The sequence below is a fragment of the Ictalurus punctatus genome, chromosome 1 (genome assembly GCF_001660625.3).
Source record: "Ictalurus punctatus breed USDA103 chromosome 1, Coco_2.0, whole genome shotgun sequence".
NCBI classification, from domain to species: domain Eukaryota; kingdom Metazoa; phylum Chordata; class Actinopteri; order Siluriformes; family Ictaluridae; genus Ictalurus; species Ictalurus punctatus.
Genome location: NC_030416.2, coordinates 24,874,725 through 24,899,871, shown reverse-complemented (window position 1 = coordinate 24,899,871; position 25,147 = coordinate 24,874,725). Strand labels below are relative to the sequence as shown.

Genomic DNA, 25,147 nt, shown 5'->3' with positions numbered 1-25,147 from the left:
AAACATATATATAGACCCCACTTTATTGGTATTTAAATAATACAGGGGTATGTTGAATTTTCTTCTTGTACATACAGGCACTGTATTAACCTATCCAGTGAAAAGTGTTTCTGGTTTCTACAGGTCAAATTCAGACAGGTAAAAATCTAATCCACTTCAGCTGCAATTGTATAAAGAAAGCAAACACTTTGCGGGTCACTATGGGAAGCAGAATGTGTCCGAAAAGTCGTTTCCACAATGGAAGAAAAACTTGAGGCACATTTTATGTATATTAAATTATATAACATTAGAGACGTCTAGGAAAAATAAGCCAAATATATGCTTGACAAGCGTGAGTTTTCACAATACTTTATTTGTACTCCACGTAAATCAGCTGAGAAATGTAAACGGTGCTTTTTATCCAGAAAAACCGCAGCTCCCCCGTTTACTTGTATGTGTTTGTAGAGCAGTCCTGCCCGGACCAATATGGCGGACGCGTTGACGTATTGCTGCAACGGGACAAGTAGCCAATGCGGCCTCTATCTATCTATATGTCTATAGATGTAACCGATCGGTGAGAGTTGCCGCTTGCAGTCGGGGAGGAGTTGAAAGTTGGACACGTTCTGCTTCCCGAGGTATATAAAAGATTCGTTCAAATGAGTGAATCGTTCGTGAACGACCCATCGCTACATGACAAGAGAAGAGAGCTGGAATCAGATAAGTCGATATTTGGATATTGTTCGTCGTTAAATCCGCCAGAGAGGGGATAACTGACCAAATTCATTTTAGTCTGACTTCAGGTCTCGTGTCTGTTTGTTAAAGTTACTGGAAAACTGTGGCTATGCTGGAGATTTTACTGACGGTACCTTTGGGCATAATTTCCCTGATCTTGCTCCTTTTGCTGTTCAGCAGGAGACGGTGAGAATTCCTCAAACATTGTGTAACGTTTGAACTGAACATTATTTCCTCCCCACATACATGGGTATTTATGCAGGTTATTATTATTATTATTATTGTTGTTGTTGTTGGGGTGTGTGTGGGTTTTTTTTTCTGATCAAAAAGTTCATTGAACATACTTCACTCTGTCTTAGTAAAAATAGTGTTGGTTAGTTGTTAGGGCTGCAACCAGGGGTGGATTTAGTGATTTGTAGGCCCTAGGTGAAATATATGAATGGGGCCCTCATTTCAGTGTTTTTAACATCCATTATTAATTTTCAGCATACGTTATTTAGCATTAATAGCAATAATCAGGGATGAACTGGGACCAAAAAGTAGCCCTGGTCTTTCTGTCCTGAGCGAACCGCCACAGCCCACAACACATCATAACATCATAACACACCAGCTCGTTGATGGTTGAACCAATTTTTAACACAAGTTATTAGCATAAAAATAAATCACAGTACAGAAACAAATGCTATTTAAACATTTATTTTAAGTAGTGCTGAACAGATATCAAGTCATAATTGTAAAATAGGCCAACAGAAGAACAGTGTGACAGAATATAAAACAATCAAGACAGCATGTTAGCTAGTCAGGGGGCATCATCTGGGTGCAGTGTAGGAGAGCTGCACGAGTGGTGTACAGATCCTGAATCAGGACTGAAACCATCTAATAATTTTACCTCCAAAAAATAGACTTATTATTATTATTATTATTATTATTATTATTTTATTGTTATTAATAATAATTAATATTATTATAAAAAATCACAAATACTCTGTGCTCATGGATATATTTGGAGTATATTCAAATTGATGATTAAAAAATTATACTATATAATTATAATACTGTCCTGGCTGGAGGCAGAGATAGATGCAAGTGCAGATTAGCTTTAATATAAATACAAACAAAACAGTAGCTATAGAACTTGTGGCAAAAGACAAAGACCATAAACACAGCAACCGAGACAATGGCAAAGAAAGACAAACATAAGCTAAAGAGTGCAGTGCAAACTGTGGCTATATACACATAGGTGCTCATTAACATGACATGATTCAGGTGCAGGTGGTCATGTGACTGTGATGCAGTGAGGTGCAGTGGCTGCTGGGAACTGTAGTTCAAAGTTCCTTCTCTGATATACATGACAAGTACACTTAGGTGACTGGGAACAGGAAATTGTTCAACCATGACTTCCTGTTTCTCAGGGGTATAAATATGAGTAACACACAGGCCAATTCCCATGACAAGTGGTAAGACCAAGGAATATAGCTGTGATGTGCGGCAAAACTTTGCTAAATGGGAAGTGGCTATAAGAATATAACAAAAGCATTAAAAATGGCCATTTCCACCATCAGGGCAATAAATAAGAAGTTCCAGTCAACTGGAAATGTTATGAATCAACCTGGAATTGGACATGTGTCTATATTCTCTCAACGCACTGTGAAGAGGATGGTTCGAGTCGCCAAAAAATCTCTAAGGATCACAGCTGGAGAATTGCAGAAGTTAGTTGTGCCTTGGGATCAGAAAGTCTCCAAAACTACTATCCGAAGTCAGCTACATCACCACAAGTTGTTTGGAAGAGTTTATATATTTAAAAAAAAGTGTTTACTCTCATCCAAAAACAAACTCGAGAGTCTTCAGTTTGCCAGACACTAATGGAACTTCAAATAGGATCAGGTTCTATGGTCAGATTAAGTCAAAATAGAGCTTTTTGGCAATAAACATCAGAGGTGGTTTTTGGTGAACACTGAGAGGTAGCCATATGGAAAAGTACCGCATGTTCACGGTTAAATATGGTGGTGGAACTTTAATATTTTGGGGCTGATTTACTGCCAGAGGACCTGAACATTTTGTTAGGATACATGGCATCATGGGCTCTATCAAATATCAACAGATATTAAATGAAAACCTGACTGCTTCTGCCATAAAGCTTAAAATGGGCCATCAAACATAAATCAAAATCAACACAAAAAAGCTCTGTTTTGTAAAGTTTGATCTTCACTGCATTTAATATAAAATGCTACCCTGCCTTACTGGACTTGGAGGTCGCACACTTTTTTCTGCTATTACTTGATATTGGGCATAAAAGGTAACAACTGACAAACAGTAAACTGAAGATATTTATTGTCGTTGACTCTGGGTATTCTGCTAAATCTTGCGGCGTCGCGTTATGTCCGTTGACGTCATGTGCCTTTAACTGGGAAATTGTGTTAAGTATGTTGCTAAGTAACTCAGCTAAGGTTTTGGTTATGGTTAGGTTTAGGGTTACAACATCCAGTACATAGTGGATGTAATCCAGGATGCAGTGATGACACACTCGATGATGTCGGTTGACTGGACAGTAATTTAGCACATGTTGTGTTGGTCACTCATGTGAAATCTTTTTTTTTAACTCATTTATTGAGAATTTTAATACGTGTTGAAATAGTAATAAAAAGTGTGTAGGAGATTGACACATCCTTTCTGTGTTTGTGTGTGTGTATGGGTCATTATCAATATAAGGTGCCTTTAGTGTCCTCAGTACAATCACAATTTTTATGAAAATATTGCAAAACAATAAATTAAGTCAATGTTATTATAAATAGTTAAACATTAATGAATACAACATATAAATACCTTAAGATGCACTTCACAAATTTTCTCAAGTGCATCTTAAAGATCCCTGGTGCATGTGTGTTTTTTAAAGGCGGGAGGGAGAGCCTCCGCTGATAAAAGGATGGATTCCATTTCTGGGGAAAGCTCTGGAATTCAGGAACGATTCCTCTCAGTTCCTACAACAACTACAGAAGTGTCATGGAGATGTCTTCACTGTCTTGATTGCAGGTACAACAACCAAATAGTACAATTTAAAAAATAAATACAAACATTCATACATGAATACATAGATAGGGTATACTTAAGTTAAAAAATAGTTTTACCTTAGTCCAGTCTACTGGTTATGATGTTTTTGCAATTGTTTAATTTGTTGAGTGATTACTGTCATTCGATTTCATCATATATTTTGAGTAGAAAGATTCATTATTATATAGTTATCATTTAGCTTTCTCCTCGTGGGGAAAAAAAGTTGTTTTTCCAATTTCCACCTTCGTGTTCATAGAGAACAATGATAACGGGTCACACGTGTTTAAAAAAAAAAAAAAAAAAAAAAAAATTACCTGTCCGTCTGGCCCACTGCTGCACACTGTTCTTCAGAAAAATTGTTCAGGTCCTGCACAGTCTTTGGCTTTCCAGCATTTTCTGCATATTTGACCCCCTCTCCAGCAGTGGCTATATGATGTTGAGATTGATCGTTTGTGAGGGCCTTGTACACAGCTACTGTATTACAAAAGGTGCTCAAGAAGGCAACATGATGCAGCCAGGGGGTGTAAACTTTTTTGAACAGGATTGTCGGTGTAAATTTTTATTATTTGATCTTTTTGTAAATATCTTATGTAGCTTCTGAAGGGCAGTACTAAATGGGGGTGAAAAAGAGCTTTAAACAAAAATAACAATTTACACCAACCATCAATTTAAATCCATTCAAATGTATTGTGTTGCCTTCTAAACAAGTTTATCAGCATAAAAAATAACTTTTCATTTCTAAAGAAAAAAAAAAGTTCATTGTCCTACAAAGTTTCTATAGTCATGTGTAAAAAGGACTGGACTTTGACCAGTAATGTACCTGCACTCTCAAAACAAATGTGTTAAATTACAGAGCTTGTGTTAATTTTTAACACGCCAGCATGTCTAGTTAAGGAAGTGTGTTAGTACATTTGTGTGTTAAATATTTCCACACAAAGATGTGTTTAAAAAAAAAAAAAAAAAAAAAATTTGTTTTTTTTTTTTTTTAAGAAAAAAGAAATCCTAAAATGCTAAAATTCTACTAAAATGCTCAGAAAATAAATGAATAATTGCATGAAATTCAGGTGACATTTATTAAAATCATTTTCAATCAATCAATCAGCCTAGAGAAGATGAAAGCATGAACTAGTTTTCTGTATGTAGAGCAACAATTCTTTTTTTTCAGATCCTCAGAGAGTTATTTGCCATGAGGTGCCATGTTGAACTTCCAGTGACCAGTATGAGGGAGTGTGAGAGTGATGACACCAAATTTAACACACCTGCTCCCCATTCACACCTGAGACCTTGTAACACTAACAAGTCACATGAAACCGTTGAGGGAAAATGGCTAATTGGGCCCAATTTGGACATTTTTACTTGGGGGTATACTCACTTTTGTTGCCAGTGGTTTAGACATTAATGGCTGTGTGTTGAGTTATTTTGAGGGGAAAGCAAATTTACACTGTTACACAAGCTGTAAACTCACTACTTTACATTGTGGCAAAGTGTCATTTCTTCAGTGTTGTTACATGAAAAGATATAATGAAATATTTACAAAAATGTGAGGGGTGTACTTTTGTGAGATACTGTATATTATATTATAAAACCAAACACAGGGTATCACAAAACACCTCATAGCAACTGTCAGTGGTGATGGAGGGGTGATGATTTGTGCTTGCTTTGCAGCCACAGGATATGAGAAACGTGTAGTCATTGACACAATGATGAACCCCACTTTATACCAGAGGAAAAATGTCAGGCAAGCAGCTTAAGCTGGGCTGAAGCTTAAGGGGTCATGCAATAGGACAATGATCCCAAGCACACCAGCAAATTGACAGCTGAATGGCTAAGAAGGGGAAAAAAAAGTAAAGCGTTGAAATGGCCAAGGCAATGTCCAGACCTCAACCCCATTGAGATGCTGTGGTAGGCTCTTAAGAAAGCTGTGCATAAACTAATACCCTCAAACATTAATGAACTGAAGCAATATTGTAAAGAAGAGTGGGCAAAAAGTTCTCCAAAATGATGTGAGAGACCGATAAACTTCTACAGAGTCCATTTCGTTCGTGTTATTGTTGATAAAGATGGTTCTATATATTACTTGAGTTCATTGATGTTTGAGGGTATTCGTCTATGCATAGCTTCTTGATGATTAACTAATCTTGTGCATTTCAGTAGTAACACCTGGCTGAAGGGTGTACTTATTTTTTCCCACCTGGCTTCTGAATGTTGGTTTACTTTTTTTTGTAAAAAATGTATATAAAAAAAAAAAAATTATATTGAAAAAAAAATATATATATATATATATATATATATATATATATATATATATATATATATATATATATATATATATATATATATATATATATATATATAAAATAGAAATTGCTTGTGCTTTTCTGTTTTCACTTGAGATTATTTGTTTGTATATAGAAATTGGTGAAATATATTGTTGTGTACACCCTGTACTTTCTTTTTTTCACATACAACAATATATTCTATGAATCACAATGCTGGTCAATATATAAGAAAATGACATTTAAAAAGTTGTTTGTATGTGTCCCTGTTGTAGGTAAATACATGACATTTGTGATGAACCCGCTCCTGTACCCAGCTGTCATTAAGCAGGGAAAGCAGCTGGATTTCCATAAGTTTTCAGATGCAGCAGCTTCCACAACTTTTGGCTTCCCTGCTGTAAACACTGGAAAGTTCCCTGGCTTAAGTGACAAAATCCAGAGATCATTCCAGCTCCTTCAGGGCTGTGCTCTCAACTCTCTCACTCTCAAAATGACGGGAAACTTACAGCTGGTCTTAAAACAAGACTTCCTGTCCAGCAATGTGGTAGGAAGAGAGTGCGATTGGCGGCAGGAGGACCTATATGAGTTTTGTGAACGTGTCATGTTTGAGGCAACATTTCTGACACTGTACGGACGACCTCCACAGACAAACATGGATGTTCACACACAGTTTCACAGGGAAAGTTGGATAGATGTGCTGCTGGATAACTTCAGGAGATTTGATGCAATGTTTCCTCTGCTGATCGCCCGAATACCCATTGTTCTGTTGGGAAGAATTAAATCTATTCGAGAGCAGTTGATTAGGTTTTTCCATCCTCATAGAATGGCAGAATGGACCAATCCATCAGAGTTCATACAGGCACGTACGGAACTTTTCAATCAATACGACACACTCAAAGACCTGGACAAAGCAGGTAACATATATAGTCATGCTTCAAGTGGAATAATAAGGGAAACACTGTTCAAGTGACCAAAAAAATTTGATAAATCAAGTAGTTACGTTTAAAAGAAACATGAGTAGCCCAGACAGCATTTAGGTCTCATTAGTTTTACAATTGGGTTTAAAAATTGTTTCAGAAAATTGCAAAACTTTCTCCCTCTCCAGCTCACCACTTTGGAATTCTGTGGGCATCAGTGGGGAACACTGTTCCAGCATGCTTCTGGTGCCTGTACCACCTCCTCTCCAGCCCAAAGGCATTTTCGGTTGTGCAAGATGAGATAATGGGCATGTTTGGAGAAAAGGAGCCCGAGACTATGACTAGAGAGCAACTTGAGAAACTGATTTACCTTGGTAACTAACGCACACATTTTCCCACACACACAATTGTTAAAACGGTAAACCTAAATGATGCAGAAAGGTTTTGCACAAAACTGCAAACTCATTTACTTTTTTTTTTTTTTTTGCATTCTGTCTCTCCCCCTCTGTACCTGTTTCTTTTTTTTTCGTCTTGGTTCCTTTCTCCGCTGTAGAAAGTGCTATAAATGAGAGTCTCCGTCTTTCGTCTGTCTCGATGAATATCCGGGTAGTTCAGGAGGACTTCTGTCTGCGTCTGAACCCCCACTGCTCGGTTTGTGTGCGTAAAGGAGATATTGTCACTCTTTACCCCCAGAGCACACACTTGGACCCTGAGATCTACCCAGATCCAGAGGTAAGTATATAGGCAAGCCTCTTTAACTGTGGAGACAGTTCTAACAGCAAAGGAGAACAGTTATGAGAATATTATTCTGATTCTAACTAGCTATACAAATAAGCTTGTAAAATACTAAAACTGAAGTTTAATGAATGTGATTGTAAATTTTTACATGGTGATCTGTGTGTGATCCTGCAGCAGTACCAGTTTGACCGATTTGTGGAGAATGGGAAGATGAAAACAGAATTTTACAAAGGAAATCAGAAGGTTCGTTACTACCACATGCCATTTGGATCAGGGGCTACCATGTGTCCTGGACGATTCTTTGCACTTAACGAGCTAAAGCAATTTTTCTGCATCACACTGCTGATGTGTGACATGCAGCTCACTGCCGGTCAGCAACATGCAACAATGGAGAAAAGTCGAGCAGGACTAGGCATAATGCCACCTGCAAATCATATCTCCTTTAGATACAGAGTCAAAAAATGCCTGCAGACACAGGGGCTGTAGAAGTGGGTAGGTCATGAACTATATTGAAGGCAGTAAAGGCAATCATTACTCTTCCATTTCTATAATTCATAATTCTTTTCATCCATAATTCATAATCCATTTCATAATTCCAAAAGTAACTTAGATGGTGCTGAGTCAAGGACAGAAATGCTTTGTCTAGAGCAGTGGTTCTCTGCTTCAGGGCCCTAACTTTACATTGGACATTTCAGTGTTGATGCACTTTTACTGTTTCAGTTTAAAAGCCTAGCCAGATAGCTACACTAAAAACACAAACAGATTTATAATATAAGGTGTAATTACAGCCAATTATTAATGTTATTTTAATAATTTTCTGTGAAACTGTCAAAGATATTTTATGGCAACATTATTAATATGGAAATATTGATTGACAGTATATTGTGGCTTAAATTATTAAAATAACAAATTAGTATCAGTCATTACTGCTCTCTGACATCCACCTGAAATGAGCGTGTCACACATACAATTTAATTGTATGGATCAGGAAATCAATCATGATTTTATTTTGTATATTTCCTCAAGATTAATTTCTGCCATGATGAGAATAAACATATTACTCTAGATTCAGCTGTGTCTCTGTGAGTTTAACTTGATATTTGTCTTTAGAAGGTAATATTTCTACCACACTGGAAGATCCAGATGGAAATTATTGTCTTAACAAGGATAATAATTGGCCTTCACCTGTAAAAATATTAAAACAACTCAGTTGTAAGCACTGTTGGATCAAGTGTGAGGAAATGGAAGGTTCTGCAAAAAAAAAAACAAGACCGATACTTGTGAGGGAAGCCACAGTGAGGCTAACGTTCACTCTGAAGTAGTTATAGAATACAGTGGCTGAGAGTGGACTGAAGGCGTACAAAACAACTATTTCAAGAGCTACGCATAATTGAGGACTGTATGGGAGGTGGGCTATTTAGAAACCTTTGTACAAGAAGAGCCTGAAAGAAAGAAAACATGAGTGACCCACTGAAGTGGGGTTTGTTTAGAGTGTTGAGACCACTGATCTAGATATAGATAGACGTTGATTCAACGTCTATTTTTAGTTCTATAAGTCAGTATCAGTCATCAGTTTTCAATGTTGAATCAACATTCCCCGTTTGGTCAGCTCATCAGAGAGAGCAGGCCCCAAATAAAACATATATTCGATGTCAAAACGAGGTTGACTCTACAACACATACCTTGGACTTCTTTGGTCCAAATAATAACGCTTGTTATGTAGAAACTTGGTTGGAGAAATCGGAGGTCTGCACATATGCATCATTTCGATCGTAACAACCAACTGCCACTTCACGCTGAGCTAAAGCTAAGCAAAAATATAAATATCCATCCAGCTATCCATTTTCTATACCACTTATCCTTCAGGGTCACGGGGAACCTGGAGCCTATCTCGGGGAGCATCGGGCACAAGGTTGGGTACACCCTGGATGGGGTGCCAATCCATTGCAGGGTACAATCACACAGATTCACACACCCAATCATACACTACTAACTCTTTGGACATGCCAATCAGCCTACCATGCATGTCTTGCATGGACTGGGGGAGGAAACCGGAGTACGCAGAGAACATGCAAACTCTGTACACACAGGGCAGCGGCGGGAATTGAGCCTACAACCCTGGCATTGTGAGGCGAACCATGTACTCTAAAATAAAAATGTAAAAAAATTAAATAAATAAATAAAAAGGTTTATTTAGCCTGTTATTTTATGTAAACAATTAAACAATGGATCACCAAAAACATAGACTGTGCACTGATTATCTATTTATATATACTGATTGTTTAATTTTGTGCTTAATGAAGCATAAATATGTCAAATTAATGATGATAATTGAGGTTAAAAGGTTAAGATTTTGTCATAATAATTTAGATATAAATACTAATAGGCCCTCTCCGTTGCACCAGTTGGTATGGCCGTTTTTCTGTAGCTTTGAGGATGAAGAGAAGCCCAGCAGAGTATTTGCATTACTGGTCAGGAAAGGACATAATAATAGAACATGTACTCAGAAGGAGGTTGGATAATATGGTGTAATCTAACTGACGACACTCCACAGCTAGCTAATTCATTGCAATTTAGCCATAACTGTCACTATTAAAAAAAAAATTAGCGGAAAATAGGCTTGTGTTATGTTAGCTAAAATTTATTTTAATAGTTCCCATTATTATCAACAACAAGGTTTATCACCATGGATGTCGTTCACACTGTGCACTGCAGTGGCATGGATGGATAGATAAATAAGCAGAGGGAAATTATGTAATGACACTGCAGATATAACAAAACTTAATTTTCTTTCCAATGTATTTTTTTATGTAATCTATGCCGGTGATACATGTCCGTAGAGATTTATATGAGCAGGTTAACCTCGACCACAGCACCATGTTAACCTCAGCAACCACATCAACCTAACCAACCTCAAATATAATAACAGGTTAGTTAGTGAAACCAGTCATAATACAAAAAGAGTCTTTACGACCCTGCGCAAAACCTAAACCCAATCTAACCCCATTTATATTATTTCCCATAAAGACAAAACATTATAAAGTGGATCACAATTTAAAAAGTACGTTATAAATACAACTATTATTGAACATTATATTCATTGTGAAAATATATACGTATTTTTCTATTTAAAAATATGCGCAAACTTTGCAGCATGTTGACGCCCTAAAACACTGCTGGTGGTTCGTGAAGTGGTCAAAGTAAGCAACGCTAAAATTGGGGAAGTAAATAATCCGTCCACAACTAAATAAGAGTCCCCATTCGCCCGCGACACTTCCTATGGTGGGAAGGGAAGGTATCTCTGTCGCAGCCTCTGCTCTCTAACTGATGAAAAGCCACAGTACTGCAGTTTACATTACGTAATATACGTGATTCAACACTCAGCTAATTACCCTCCAGGGCCGGAATGTGGTGTGTTAGAGGTCTGTTGCAACAAGTTAGACATCCCTGTGATTAGACACTGCTTTTAAAAAGTATAATGCTTTAGGGGTATCCTGGGGGAAAACAAGTAAAAGACTCAGTGTTAAGTAGCAATAGTTCACTTGCATAATGTCACTCTGTCTGTCTGACTATATATCTATCTGTCTATCTTTCTATCTATCTATCTATCTATCTATCTATCTATCTATCTATCTATCTATCTCTGTCTGTCTAACTCTGTGTAAGACTACATTTTTAAGTTAAGATTGGTGTTGTGTATAAGAGTTGAGAAGATGAAGTGATGGGTGTGAAAATGATCTGAGTACTGTCCTAAAGTTTGACTGCAGATAACAGTTTTATGAACTTCATGTAACTCCAGTTACGCTACCCAACACTACAAAATCTAAGGCTCACACATGTTTGATTGACTATCTATCTATCTATCTATCTGTCTGTCTGTCTGTCTGCCTATCTATCTATCTATCTATCTATCTATCTATCTATCTATATATATATATATATATATATACATATATATATCTGTCTGTCTGTCTATCTATCTATCTGTTTTTCAGTCTGCTTGTCTGCAACATAATGTAATTGTGAGTACAGCTGTTTTTTGTTATTTTGTATTTGAAGTAATACAATAAAGTCGAGAAAAGCACGAGTCTTGGGTGAAACACATGCAGCTGCTTGGATATGGGTGTGGTGGTGTGGTTAGCAAGTTTGAGCTCTACAGTTTAGTGTGTACTGTGAAGAGGAGGGATGGTACAGCAGTAGTTTCCCCTCCTGCAGGCGTTTCATTTGGGTTTCACACAGCTCTGACATAGTATGTTTCATGCCTCAGACGCAGACGTACACAGCACAGTTACTCAAGCTCTTGGATCTCTCTGTTCAGGATAAGCTTTAGGAGTCCAGATGAAAGTAAATATGATTTTTAGAGGTGTCGCACTGCTACTGTGTATCATGTGTCCTGCACACTGCCTGCTTGAGCAGAACACACAGACAAAGAATGAAATGAAAGGCAAGTATACTATCTGAACTTTATTCTTGTTTTCCTAACCATGTAGTCTAGTCATGAAAGGTTAGATAAACGGGTGTCTAACATGCTTATTTAATTGTTCCAAATAGTTTAATAGGGTATGGTTAACTGTATATTTGCATTCAAGTGTTGCTGAGTTGTTTGTTTCATAAATGTGTAATAGATGTGCTGCTGGAATCAGGAGCTACTCACAGCACTGCCATTGAAGAGCTGAGGAAACAGATTGGTGAGATTGTGAAGGAGCTGAATGCCCTGAAGGAAGTCCATGCTCTGCAATTAGGTACTGAACAAAACTCTTACAATACGCACAATTTATCTCCCTATAGTGGGTGATGTTCAAAATAATAATAATAATAATATTATTATTATTATTATTATTATTATTATTATTATTATTGTTATTATTATTATTATTATCATTATTATAAAAAAATTATTGTAGCCACTTCTTCCTGATGCTGTGCATTTACTGTATTCTATTGCACTTGTCATTCTGCAGAACTTTTTTTTTTTTTTAAGAAAGCATTTTGAGCTGGGGATGCTGATATATATATATATACTGCATCGACAATTTTTCCAATAAACTAAATACAGCACTAAATTTATTGACCACTAAAGATTCACACATTGGACATCTGTTATTAGAATGAGCTAGCCCTACAGTGGTGCTTGAAAGTTCGTGAACCCTTTAGAATTTTCTATATTGAAAACACCTGACTCTAATTTCACCTTCAAATGAACTGCTAAGCTAAAGGTTCACATACTTTTGCTACTCACAGATCTGTAATATTGGATCATTTTCCTCAATAAATTAATGACCAAGTATAATATTTTTATATCATTTGTTTAAATGGTTTCTCTTTGTCTACTTGTAGGACTTGTGTGAAAATCTGTGAAAAACCTGTGATGTTTATGCAGAAAAATAAAAAATCCTAACTTTCAATCACCACTGTATATACTCATCCACATACTTCAAAAGAAAGAGAGGCAGCCTGTAGAAATACCAGCAAACACTGCACAAAGGGTGCAATTTATTTTAAAAAATAATACTTTTAGACTATGCCATATAGACTGTAGCATTGTTACAACAGCTGGGCACTTATAAAAATCTGAAAACATTACAAAACATTTCTTTTTTTTGGTGTGTGTGTGTATATATATATATATATATATATATATATATATATATATATATATATATATATATATATATATATATATATATATATATATATATATATATATATATATATATATATATATATATATATATAAAATATATAATATTAATCTCCGTGAGTTATTATTTATAAAAACATATTTTGTATCAAGTTTGTTTCACTTCCAGGTTGTAAAACTATAAAATATGGAAAAGTTCAAGGGGATGAATACTTATGCAACACAGATCTACACTATGTAGATGTAGTGAATGGAAGCTGTAGCAGCACCATAATTTCCCAGCTCACCGACCGAAATTGTGCATTGTATGTCACACTCTGTCACTAGCGTTGTGTTGTAGATGTACAAGTTTGTTTAATTCATTCATTCATTCATTCTAGTTTTATTAATATAAAATTGTATTTTGTCCCTTTTTTGTCAGTATATGCACATCCTTTCAGGTGGTAGCTGCCACTTTCTTAATTGAAACTCTATTATAACAATAAATGATATTTAAAATAATAATTAAAAAAATACATTAACCCTACTTAAGACATCTTCAATAAATTCTCATTTATGGATGTTTAATTTTTACCGATACTAATCTTATTTTGTGGTATTTCATTTTTATTTTATTTTTGTCTCCAATATCACTTGCTGTTGATATGTAGTACTGTTAACCCACACTACTATTATGTCTACACATAAATAGACATCACATTTGTGTTTTAACTTCCCAAGCAGTTTAATTCTAAGGCTAAACCATGTTTGTTCTTAATAACTCTTGGGACAAGTGGATTCATTCAGGATGTGTGGAATTCACTCATGTATGCTATGCATTAGTCATTGGCTGGTTTAGACCACATGGCTATCTGCTTTGCACAAGGTGATGAACTGGAATTGATTTTCTTCTTTGGCATCCATTTTAACATCTGTTGTCTTTTGAAACCTTAACATGGTTCTTTGTAATACCTCCTATTGCAGTTTGCCTGAAAGGCATCAAGGTTCCAGGCAAGTGCTTCCTGGCCAGCCCAGTAAAGAAGAACTTCTATGATGCTACAGATGATTGCATCTTACAGGGTGGCAGCCTGGGCACTCCTGTGACCGGCAATGAGAATTACCAACTCTATGTCTATGTTCATGAAATGATTGGACCCAAGGAACAAATTTGGCTGGGCATCAATGACATGTTGAAAGAGGGAGAGTGGGTTGATAAATCAGGGTCGAGGATACGTTTCCAAAACTGGGAGACAGAGGTCACCCGTCAGCCTGTCGGTGGTCGCAGCCAGAATTGTGCCTTTATGTCTGTCATAGACAGTGGGAAGTGGTTCGATGAGAACTGCCGTGCTGTGAAGGCCTTTGTATGTGAGTTCAATATTGTCTGAGTTCCTGTTGGTCCTTATTATCCTAAACAATGTCCTTTACACATGTAAGTAAAAGCTTGTCAGAAATGGTGCATCATAAATTCAGACAACTTTGTATACTGCATTTGTATTCAAAGCTCTTAAGACTAAACATGGCTTCTAACAAGTAAGAAACAAGAAGAAGTTGATGCCAACAGCGGTGATGGGGATGCTTCCACCAACAAGTCAAGTCTTTTTTGTATGCCAGAAATGCCTTTAAAATATACTTCAAACAGGAAAGAAGCTATTGACGAGAGACAATTTCAGACATTTGACCTTGCTTGGAGTTCATCAGATGGAATCAGTTCATCTGCTGGTTACAATGATAATGCCACATAAATCCTATAAACATTCAGCCAATCATTCTTGAGATATCACATTAACAAGAATCTTCAACAGATGCACAGACATGGGCGGACAGACAACCCAAAAAACATAATGCCTCCACCACTTGGTAGAGGAGGCATAAACAAAGTGGAGAAGAACAGAGTTATGTTTTATCTGTTTAAAAACAAGCAAATAAAAAGAATTTTTATGTGATTCGTGTATTTTCCAGTCCTACAATGGATAGGTATAAAAACAAGTCATTTATCGATACAATGTTCATATTAAAACTGGTCAGAAATAATTTACTTACAATAAGAGGCACTCATATCAGGAGACACATGCAGGATTTATAATGTTTATACCAAATACGGCAGCTCTATTATATATCCTCTGATTTTGCTCTTTATGTCACATTTTTGCATGCTACCTGATAAATAAAACAAAATTTCTTTTGTTAAGAATTAGAATGATTATTTTGGAACTGCACTCTTGGTGTACTTCAGATGCAGAAAAATTTATATTATAATAAGTAATGTATTCCAGTTAAAAAGATTACTTCACAGTCGTGTTCAATAAAACAGATGTTTAATCAAGTGTTACATAATATGGCTCTTGCTGCTTCCCAAGGACTTTTTACGACACACGAGCCAGATGTGTGAGTGATCTGGCATAATACTGACAACATCTGAACTTCCAAAGAAATATTCTTGTTTATGTAACTTTTGGAGCATTTCTGGTCTCTAAAAACAATCTATCACACACAAGCTAATTTAGCACTGGTTTTTCCTCTTATGTGACAGACATTTTTAAAAATCTTTTTTTTAATATAAACCAACAAAGTTGGTGACAGAGGCACTACCACAGTCTATACAAGGCTTTTAATATGCAGTACAAAAATGTTAATAAAATAATGTTATAATTTTTAAATAAAAACAGCCTAAGTGTGGTAGCTGACAATTAAGGTGTGATGAATTTCATTCATTCATGTCTTTACATGTATTCCAAAGTAATAAAACATTCTGTGGTACTAACAGGAAGAGATTATACATATCAAGGCACAATTTCAAAATGTACAAATTCAGTCAAACAGGCTACTTAGTACATAAACAGACTAAAAGACATTAAAAACAAACAAACAAAAACTATTCCAGCAACAGGATCAGCCATGGTCCTCTTTATGTTAGCTTCCAGTGCATTACAAGTTTTAATCTTTAAATTCTTATTAATCCTACCCTGGCTCTGTTTCCTGAACAGAGTCACCGCCACTGATTTCCTCATCAGCTTTCTGCGTGTCTTTACATGCCGGATTTTCTCCTGGCCTTACAAGTGTATCAGGCACATCTGGCGCACTCTGAGGCAGTGTGAAAGGCCTGTAGACCTCTACTTCTCGCTCCGCACCTCCTCCATCCTCTGGTAATGGCTGCCGTTCTATGGGTCCAGTAAAATCCTGGTACACACACACAGCTGGCTTTCCATCCTCATTCATTTCTAAGTCTTTAAGAAGATGCCCATATACCAGATGATCATCTATACAATGATAAATATGAACATCTTCATCCTCTGTTTCCTGGGGAATCCTGTGAAGGCCTGGCAGGAAGGGATGGCTATTGGGATTGTACACTGAGACCTCAGGAGCACTCCTCTTCTTTTTCTTTTTCCTGTTTTGTGTTAAAGAGTCAATTCATTTATGACCAGTGTGTATCATGCAGACTTAAAGTGACAATGCAATTTTGAACAAAGACTCACCTCATAATACAGACCACAGCTGAAATAATTGCAGTCAGCAGCAAAGCAACACCCACAATGCTCAGGATGATGCTCAAACGCACGCCTGAAAACATGCCATAAACCTTTATGTTTTTATCATGGCATCACTGCAATACTACAGACTACACTTATGTAAATGTAAAAGTGAAGACTTTTGTACTTTTGCTCGTGTGCAAGGTGACCTGGCTGACCACACTGAAGGCTCCTTTCACTGGCTTGCAGTTTGACATGTTGAGGTAGAAACTTTCTGATACCACCACATCCTTTGGATTTTGCTCTTGCCAGATGTACATCTTGTCTTGCGAATGCTGCCTGTGCAATTTAATATATGCTGGTCGATTCTTACATGTGAGCTGGCTAACATTGGTAAAGCTCACGTGAGCCTCAAGCTTTGCAGGAAATGAGACGAACCAGGAGACAGTGGCATATTCATTCATTCCCAACGGCCATGCTGGAGTTGCTAAGAGCACTGGTATATCCTTCTTTGGCAAGACAGTGAAAACGTAGTGTTCTGAAGCTTAAGAAAGAAATAAGAAATACATGCCCACTTTTACAAGAATATCTGTGTTTAAAAACAAGACTGTTTTTTAGGAGAGAGTTCAGCCAAAAACAAAATACTCAATTTATCCCAAAAGTAATCAGCCTGGTTTGCTTCTTTGGCTATACACTGGAATTACAAATCTATTGTATTAATGGAAGTCTCTGTCACCCAAAAAGCTATCTTATATCATCGGAAAATATATAAATGTAAATTTATGATATCTAATATTCATTTATAGCACTGTTCTTTCAGCTATGTCTGTCAACCTTGTACTGAAGACACAAAACAGGTTCGTTTAAGTCTGCAAAGTTATCTGTTGACATTAAAAACTTTTCTTTTATCTTATAAGATTTATTCATATGAAGATGTCTATTGAGAATGTGGTTATTAAAATCTAAAACTGTCTCTTAGCCAAATGCACTTTAAACACATGATTATTACTGTGTGATTGTTTACCTCTTATAGATTTAGCAAATGAAACGTGTAAGAGGGAGTTGGTGATCTGCCTTAAATTCTTGCCACGTGCGGGAGAAGCGCTCACTGTAATGTTTGGAACATTGATTTGCATTTTGTGAATAGCTCCCTGAGGACAAAACTGCCCGACACTGACACCTTGGGGCTCATTTGACACATTGAGAAGGACAGTGTTGTTGCATGTGTGGCCAGGCAGAAACTGCTGCAGTCTGCCCCCTGAAGACACCAGCTCCACTGTGCCATTCTTTGGGCCATATAGGTGCCATCGGACCTCTTGCACAACTCCCATGATGCATTTGTCTAGTGCAGGCACCTCTAGAGATTCAGGGACTGGGCAGTCTCTCAACTGCTTACATGCTGATAAAAAAAAAATGGTAGAAAATTAATATCTTGTGTAAAATGCATTACCAGAAAATGGTCTTGATTGACACCTGTTTAAAAAATATAATCCGGCGGTCTTACCTATAGTTTTTTTTATAGAGATGAGTAGGTCTTTCTCTTGGCAGTCAATGAAAGATACATAGGAGACCATTTGTGAAGGGATGGTGGCTGTCTCTTTGGCCAGTGAATTCAGCTTCAAAATACAATCTGACTTGGGTTTCTTTTTCTCTATGTGTATCTGTAGCCTGTTTTCCCTCTTCAGATCCACAGTACAGCGCACTGAAACAGTGACAAGCACTGAAGCCACATTTTTTATAGTTTGAAAAGCACTGAAGCTATTATATGCATACATAAATTGCATAAAATATACACAAAGGTTTCAGGCGTTAAATTAAATTGAGATTAAAGTCCTTGATGGGATGGGTGGGGTTTATGACTCCTCTGTAAAGAACTGACTTACCAAGCGTAGAGCAGACAGGAACTGGAGTCATCCAAATGACTCATTATTACACATCAATAATACAACAACCTTGTAATTATAATAGCTCATCAGGTCTTCATGTAACTTCATTTATCAGAAAGACTTTTTTGAACATTATCATTAGTTACACAACTGAGCGTCAGCATGAAATTTGTTTCATATGTGGAGGTAAATATATACTGTACACTATATAAAAGGATAGTTATGGTTATGATGGTGGGGGGATCACCTTTTGCTGAAGTTTGATCAGTTATTTTAAAAAATCAACTCTTAACTTTCTACTCTCTTTGAGTGGGAAATATATTTTCTCTCCTTGTCTCGGCAGCAGCCAATCAAAACAAGTCTGGGGGCATAAACGAGCAGGCAAGCATGGCAAACAATAAAAAGCCTTAAGATAAATAAACAGCAACCGTCTGGTGGGAGCAAAAACAGAAACCTGTAACAACACATTTCACTGACATTTCAGAATCCACTGGACATTCCCCAAAATACGGTCAGTTGGTTCAGTGTGAATAATCATTATCTGAATCTCTTTCAACCCTCTCTCTAGACAATTGAGCTTCCCCAAAGCAACTGCTATAAAATATTCCTGGGACCACCACTGTTTATTCTGACTGCTAGCACTCTACAAAACTTTTTTTAACCTTAAGAACCTTTAATAATATACTATAACCTTCAATGATTCATTACATCTTTAACTCCATGATTTTTTAATAGATCATGTTATGGTGGATCTTGAGCCAATCCCTAAAATTCTGAAAAGCTCTAACGGCAGTTAAACAGTTGCACTGTTCCATGTTATTGCCTTGTACATTAGAATGTCATTTCATAAACACATACACGTTATGAATTCTTTTTAAAAATAAAAAAGGAGTATTGAACCACACTAACCTTCACTGCCTCTCTGGACGGCAGAGATTTTGAAATGCAGGGTGAGATTGGTGGAGGAGGATTGTGTGTCTACATGACAGTTCTGCAATGAAAGATTGAAGGAGCCCTGGTGTTCAGACAGTTGTGCATCGCTCAGCTTTTTCACCAAGGTCTTACCATTTAGCTGGTACTCCATTCGTGTATCTTTCGTATCACACCTGGGCATAGCGTAGTTCAGTATATGCACTGTTGAATAGTACTTGTATGGAACTTGGAAGGCCCATGTGATTAAGTCATCATTTGGAAAGCTCTCTGGGTAGTTTGGTGAAAAGAATTCCTGGGACGATGGCTTCTCCGGCAGGGTGACTTTGATAATTGCAGGTGCTGTTGAATAGTAACCATAATTATTATTCTGCATCAGTACAGGCCAGGTGAAAAATTGACTAAACATTCAAATATAACCCTCATATAAAAGGTTCTACTGGCTGTTCAATTATAATACTTTTTCAGCAAAGTTCAATATGATTCATCAAATATTATTTACATGTTATTTCCGGTCCTATTGATACCCCAAAGCTTTTTGCATTCAGCTGTTGTTTTGCAGGCACCTCCAAAGACACGCTGCCTTCCCGTAGCACCTGCATGCTTTTGATTGTACCCTGACGGCAAAACTTCCCAACTGTGGCTGTGCCTGTAGACACTGTGTAGATGAGTTTGTCTGGACATTGCTCTGTAGTTTGGATCTGCCTTAAACCAGCACTGGTAAAGTCCAAGCAGAAAGCCTTGTGGCCCTGGACTTTCACGTTCCAGGTAAAGGTGCGATTAAAATTTTGAAGAGAACTGTAGTCCTCTGGGTTGATTGTACCATTACACATAGTGGTGCATACTGCAAGCAGAGATAAGGTCAGTGTTACCAACTCTTGGGTTAAATATTTTATCACAAGGTATAATATTTAATGAGAGTAAGCAGCACTTTCTAGGACCAAAATATAAACCTGTATCTTTAAAAAGTGTAATAGTAATGTACGTAAAATTTGTAAGTATCAAACCATGTAGTAAAAGAAGGAAAAACATGGCTTACCAATGTGTCTAACAATCTTCACTATGAAGACATCTTCCGGTTGTGGACAGGTGAAGACCACCTCCATGCTTTTACTGAGCATCAGAGAGGAGTGGCATGAAGGTCCAATACAAACGTTACATTTTAATTGCGAAGCCATACTCCTACTTATATGTATGGTAGAATCACTGGAAAGATTTATGGTAAGTGCTGGACTTCCTGAAACAAAGTAATGGTGTAAATGTTGATCAGAACGAGAATACCAGTCTATGAGCACCTCTAAACAACTATATAGATATTATCAAGGATACCCATTTATATGTTTTATATGGACTTGGGTGGAAAGTAAAGTCATTCTCCACTAATATCCAAAACAAATAAGCTTGTGTTTTCAAATCATTTAGTCATAGCTGTCATGTCGATAGGCCTTCCCTGTTTTCTTAAATTTACAATAGGTATCTCAGCAAATTTTTATTTGAATATTGTGCGATATAATCAGTACTTGTTTCTAACAAAGGCACAGTAACAAGCAGCTGATTGTGCATAATTTTTTGTACTAAACATTTAATTTTTCCTCCCTTTAGTTCTACACAATGTATAAATTATTGGCCATCAGGATTTGTTTAAAGATACAAATGCTTTTGAAAGCAACTGGTCTTTCATTTACTAAAAGGCTTATTTTATATCCTTGAACTAGCAAGCACATTTTACACCAAATCTCAAATAATATATAACTAATTTAAAAAAAAATAGATATTATCAAAATTACACTTTTATATTATACGCAATTTAACAAGTTTACAAATTTGGAAAGCTCAAACAGATACCTACAGGCTCTGCCTTAAAGCAAATTCTGCTAAAATGAGACAGCAAATTGCTTCTACTGGCCACATTAAAAATTGTAACAGTCAACTTTTGAGGTATTAAGTTATAAAATCACATTTCTAAAATATTTTTTTGTATTTTGTATTATTACAATTTAAACTGGTAGAAATGAATCATGTAAAGTATACTAAAACATCAGCAAGTTAGACACAACCCTAATGTTGCTGTAACCTAATAAATCCAGCCCCTCTGGTTTAATAAATCCTCGTTAACAACACTGTCTCAATACATTATAAATTGCTTTATTATTAAAATAGTTTTTATAAAATACAGATATATCATTTATACGGCTCCTGTCAGGTTTTATACAGCATATTCAGGCACGAGGATCAATGGTGAAGTCGACTACAGTACGTGTGCTACGGCACGAATGTAGGCTAATATACCTGAGACTGAGATTATCCACACCGACGAATGAAACACTCCAAAAAGAAACACCATGTCGCCCAACAGCCCCATGACTTTTCTCTTCCGTGTGGGGTTGGTTAATTGAGGAAAAACCTTAAAGTCTCGGCATTGTCGCCAAATCCTTTTCCCCTTGAAAATGCAGTTGACTTCCTGGAATACAGCCGTTAGTTTAGTGTAGTTACCTCAGGTAGGACGAGGGATCCGCCCTTTCACAGGGCTCATTTGCATTAGGATTATGGTAACGTCTGAAACCACATACTGTACTACATTACTAAATAGGCTAGCATGCCAAATAGTACACAGCAAAATCACCAGTGTTGATTTAACACCCACAGTGTTGAATTCACACCCTACAGTGTTTATATGAGTCCAGTGGACTCATATAAACACTCTGGGTGTTAATTCAACACTAGGGATTTTACTGTGTACGTTGCTATAGGTCATGTCAATTATTTCAGTAAGGTGTTTTGGACGCAGCCTCTGAGAAGCAGATACACTTAGATGAGCGGTGAGCAATGGATAGGTATATATGATAGAAAGGTGTCAGAACACAGTGCATAGCTGCTTGCTGTATATGGGGTTGCGTAGCTGCATAGCAGTCAGAGTGACCCCTGTTCATCAGCTAAAGCGCCTACAATGGGCACGTGAGCATAAGAACTAGACCATGGAGCAATGGAAGAAGGTGGCCTGGTCTGATGAATCACGTTTTCTTTTAAATCATGTGGACATCTGGGTGCGTGTGCGGGGAAGAGATTGCACCTGGGCTTGTCTTGGCAATGTTCTTCTGGGAAACTTTGGGTTCTGGCATTCATGTTGATGTTACTTTGATACGTACCACCTACCTAAACATTGTTGCAGGCCAAGTACACCCCTTCAAGGCAATGGTATTCCCTAATGGCAGTGGCCTCTTTCAGCAGGATAATGCACCCTGCTACACTGCAAAAATTGTTCAGGTATGGTTTGAAGAACATGGTAAAGAGTTCAAGCCTGGGGAGTTTGGCCGGATCAGAGCTGTTTTGGCGGCACAACAGAGACCTACACAATATTAGGCAGGTGGTTTTAATGTTATGGATGATCGGCGTATATATCAATAATCAAACCTCTTATTACCTGTTGCGCAAACTTTTCTATAATAAACGTTATTAGTAGGGTATATGCATTTTCCACAAATGGCTTCCACATTTTATTAGCTCTTACAAATATAAATACAGTTAAGCCAATGAGGACAATATTTTGTTGTTGCTGTAAAAAAAAATCCCCATAACTAATGCAGGAAACGTTTCTACAGTTTTGTTTTTAATATTATGAAGAACGTTTACGATAAAAACAATACAAACAGTTTAAGAGACAGCTGAATAAAACATAGGCTAATACTCAGGCCTACTCTCTATTCATAGATTTATAAAAACCACATTCAGTCTAATATACACATTTTACAGATTTTATATAAAGACGTTTTTACTTTTAAACATTTTTAATATTACTATCTGACAATCCTATATGCCAATTAACTAAATTGGCGCACGGTGAAGTAAGTAAGCCAGTTTGGTTATAAAATGGTTTATCTGGGTCTCCGTTGCTCCATTCCGTTGGGCAGGAAGCCCGCGATGATGGGCACCGGCCATATGAGGGCAGCCACGCTCCATATGATTATGACCAGAGTCATGAAACAGGCGACGAGCGTGGACTCAATGGGCTTACGATTCAGCCTCCAGCTCCGGTCCCCTTTGAGTTCGTCCAAGGCGAAGTCAAGGCAACAGAAGTGCACGCTGTCCGCCGTGTCCGGTCTGGATCGGCCGAAGCGACTGAATCGGGAGAGACCGCATCCGATACACAGCCTGAACTCCTGCTGCGCGCCCGCGACGCCCACGTGCTCGATGAAAACGGGTGACGCGGCGCGGTTAAAGGCGGCTGAGAAAAACGCCTTTCCGTGGCTGTTAGTGGTGTAGACGAGCACATCGCAGCGCAAGCCCAAGTCTCCGTCCCAGCGCGCTACCAGCTTGGCCGGCAGCCTCTCCACGCTAACGTTGCACCTGGACGACGCATCGTCATCCTCGCTTGCTGCCACCGATCTCTTCGAATAGCCCACCTCCAAGCTGGCCAGAAAGCCGCTGGTGGAGTTGATGGGCGCTGCCACGAGCTTGTCATCGCTCCAGGCACCCGAGCGCGGTGCGAGACCCGCCACAGCGCTCAGAGTGAGCACGAGAGCGGCCGAGTTGCTCAGCATGATGGAGTGCGCCGTGAATCCGAGGGCATGGCGCTCCGGACCGGGTGCCAAGGCACAATATTTAACTTGTACAGTTTTTAAGACGTCAGGTGCGCACGAGCGCGGAGACGTCAAATCTGAGCCACATCTCAAGCGAGTTAGTTTTGCGGTTGATTTTTCGGGTGTCGTGTGTGCAAAACCAGTAAGATCATTTGTATCAGCCCCATTTGAACGCGCCTCCGGTTTCCTCCAGCCTCCAACGGCAACTCCAGCGCGGTGAACACAGAGAGTGTGTGTGGAGCGCGAATCAGAGAACACAGCCTATGAAGGGTGGAGGGAGGCGGAGGAATATAAAGAAGTGCTCAGCTACACACACCACAATTCACCTCCTGACGAGTTCTCTTGGACTACACGAGTTCTTTCTTAGACTACACAAGTTCTCAGACTACACGAGTTCTCTCTTATTCTATACGAGTTCCTTCTTATTCTATACGAGTTCTGTTTTATTCTATATGAGTTCCCTCTTATTCTATACGAGTTCCCTCTTATTCTATACGAGTTCCCCATTATTCTATACGAGTTATGTTTTATTCTATACGAGTTCTCTCTTATTCTATACGAGTTCCCTCTTATTCTATACGAGTTCCCTCTTATTCTATACGAGTTCCCTCTTATTGTATACGAGTTCCCCCTTATTCTATACGAGTTCTCTCTATATTCTATACGAGTTACCTCTTATTGTACACGAGTTCTCTCTTATTCTATACGAGTTCCCTCTTATTTCATGATAGCATCAAAGCCACTCCTCTTATATTCACATGGACATCACAAACTCTACGCCCAAACCAAATTTTATACTCGACAGCAATCAAATAAGCACAGCAGAAAGGTTTTGAATAAACACATACAGAGTTGGATTACCTCATACAGTTTCCAGATAGAGTGGACATGAAGTGGTTTCAAAGTGTTAATTCAACATTGTGAATTTTCTTGAGAAGGGCTTTATTTATCAAAAGAGCTGCTAATGATTCCTT

General features: G+C 37.7%; 4 protein-coding genes across 8 annotated transcripts; 2 read left to right on the top strand and 2 right to left on the bottom strand.

Annotated features, from left to right (window-relative positions):
• Positions 1-474: 474 nt before the first annotated feature.
• On the top strand, positions 475-8,761 carry LOC108270649 (cytochrome P450 7B1). Of its 2 annotated transcripts, none has more exons than XM_017477478.3 (6): positions 475-897; positions 3,605-3,741; positions 6,311-6,949; positions 7,141-7,326; positions 7,506-7,684; positions 7,865-8,761. In XM_017477478.3, the coding sequence occupies exons 1-6, from the start codon at positions 821-823 to the stop codon at positions 8,174-8,176; spliced, it is 1,530 nt and encodes a 509-aa protein (XP_017332967.1). In that variant the 5' UTR covers positions 475-820; the 3' UTR covers positions 8,177-8,761. The 2 variants fall into 2 exon arrangements, with proteins under 2 accessions (XP_017332967.1, XP_017332972.1); XM_017477483.3 differs by having other exon boundaries at positions 477-614.
• Positions 8,762-10,941: 2,180 nt separating this feature from the next.
• On the top strand, positions 10,942-15,253 carry clec3ba (C-type lectin domain family 3, member Ba). Of its 3 annotated transcripts, none has more exons than XM_017465340.2 (4): positions 10,942-11,112; positions 12,009-12,134; positions 12,316-12,432; positions 14,295-15,253. In XM_017465340.2, the coding sequence occupies exons 2-4, from the start codon at positions 12,029-12,031 to the stop codon at positions 14,693-14,695; spliced, it is 624 nt and encodes a 207-aa protein (XP_017320829.1). In that variant the 5' UTR covers positions 10,942-11,112; positions 12,009-12,028; the 3' UTR covers positions 14,696-15,253.
• Positions 15,254-15,608: 355 nt separating this feature from the next.
• On the bottom strand, positions 15,609-22,101 carry cdcp1a (CUB domain containing protein 1a). Of its 2 annotated transcripts, none has more exons than XM_017477467.3 (9): positions 21,886-22,101; positions 20,636-20,833; positions 20,099-20,440; positions 19,576-19,938; positions 18,285-18,482; positions 17,805-18,179; positions 16,968-17,324; positions 16,787-16,871; positions 15,609-16,698 (listed from the first exon to the last, which is right to left on the bottom strand). In XM_017477467.3, exons 1-9 carry the CDS (start codon positions 21,956-21,958, stop codon positions 16,269-16,271), a joined length of 2,421 nt encoding a protein of 806 aa, XP_017332956.1. In that variant the 5' UTR covers positions 21,959-22,101; the 3' UTR covers positions 15,609-16,268. The 2 variants fall into 2 exon arrangements, with proteins under 2 accessions (XP_017332956.1, XP_047013658.1); XM_047157702.2 differs by having other exon boundaries at positions 19,732-19,938.
• A 961-nt stretch (positions 22,102-23,062) lies between these two features.
• On the bottom strand, positions 23,063-24,866 carry LOC108258644 (transmembrane protein 158). The gene has a single exon (XM_053683239.1). The coding sequence runs from the start codon at positions 24,132-24,134 to the stop codon at positions 23,469-23,471; it is 666 nt and encodes a 221-aa protein (XP_053539214.1). The 5' UTR covers positions 24,135-24,866; the 3' UTR covers positions 23,063-23,468.
• Positions 24,867-25,147: the final 281 nt, after the last annotated feature.

Excerpts from the sequence above, each read along its gene's own strand:
- LOC108270649 (XM_017477478.3), top strand. The coding sequence starts at position 821 with ATGCTGGAGATTTTACTGACGGTACCTTTGGGCATAATTTCCCTGATC. Across the intron at positions 7,327-7,505 it reads TGAGAAACTGATTTACCTTG|AAAGTGCTATAAATGAGAGT; the intron begins GTAACTAACGCA and ends TCTCCGCTGTAG. Across the intron at positions 7,685-7,864 it reads AGATCTACCCAGATCCAGAG|CAGTACCAGTTTGACCGATT; the intron begins GTAAGTATATAG and ends GTGATCCTGCAG.
- clec3ba (XM_017465340.2), top strand. The coding sequence starts at position 12,029 with ATGAAAGTAAATATGATTTTTAGAGGTGTCGCACTGCTACTGTGTATC. Across the intron at positions 12,135-12,315 it reads GACAAAGAATGAAATGAAAG|ATGTGCTGCTGGAATCAGGA; the intron begins GCAAGTATACTA and ends AATGTGTAATAG. Across the intron at positions 12,433-14,294 it reads AGTCCATGCTCTGCAATTAG|TTTGCCTGAAAGGCATCAAG; the intron begins GTACTGAACAAA and ends CTCCTATTGCAG.
- cdcp1a (XM_017477467.3), bottom strand. The coding sequence starts at position 21,958 with ATGGGGCTGTTGGGCGACATGGTGTTTCTTTTTGGAGTGTTTCATTCG. Across the intron at positions 20,834-21,885 it reads GTGGATAATCTCAGTCTCAG|GAAGTCCAGCACTTACCATA; the intron begins GTATATTAGCCT and ends ACTTTGTTTCAG. Across the intron at positions 19,939-20,098 it reads AATAGGACCGGAAATAACAT|CACCTGCAATTATCAAAGTC; the intron begins GTAAATAATATT and ends ACTATTCAACAG.
- LOC108258644 (XM_053683239.1), bottom strand. The coding sequence starts at position 24,134 with ATGCTGAGCAACTCGGCCGCTCTCGTGCTCACTCTGAGCGCTGTGGCG.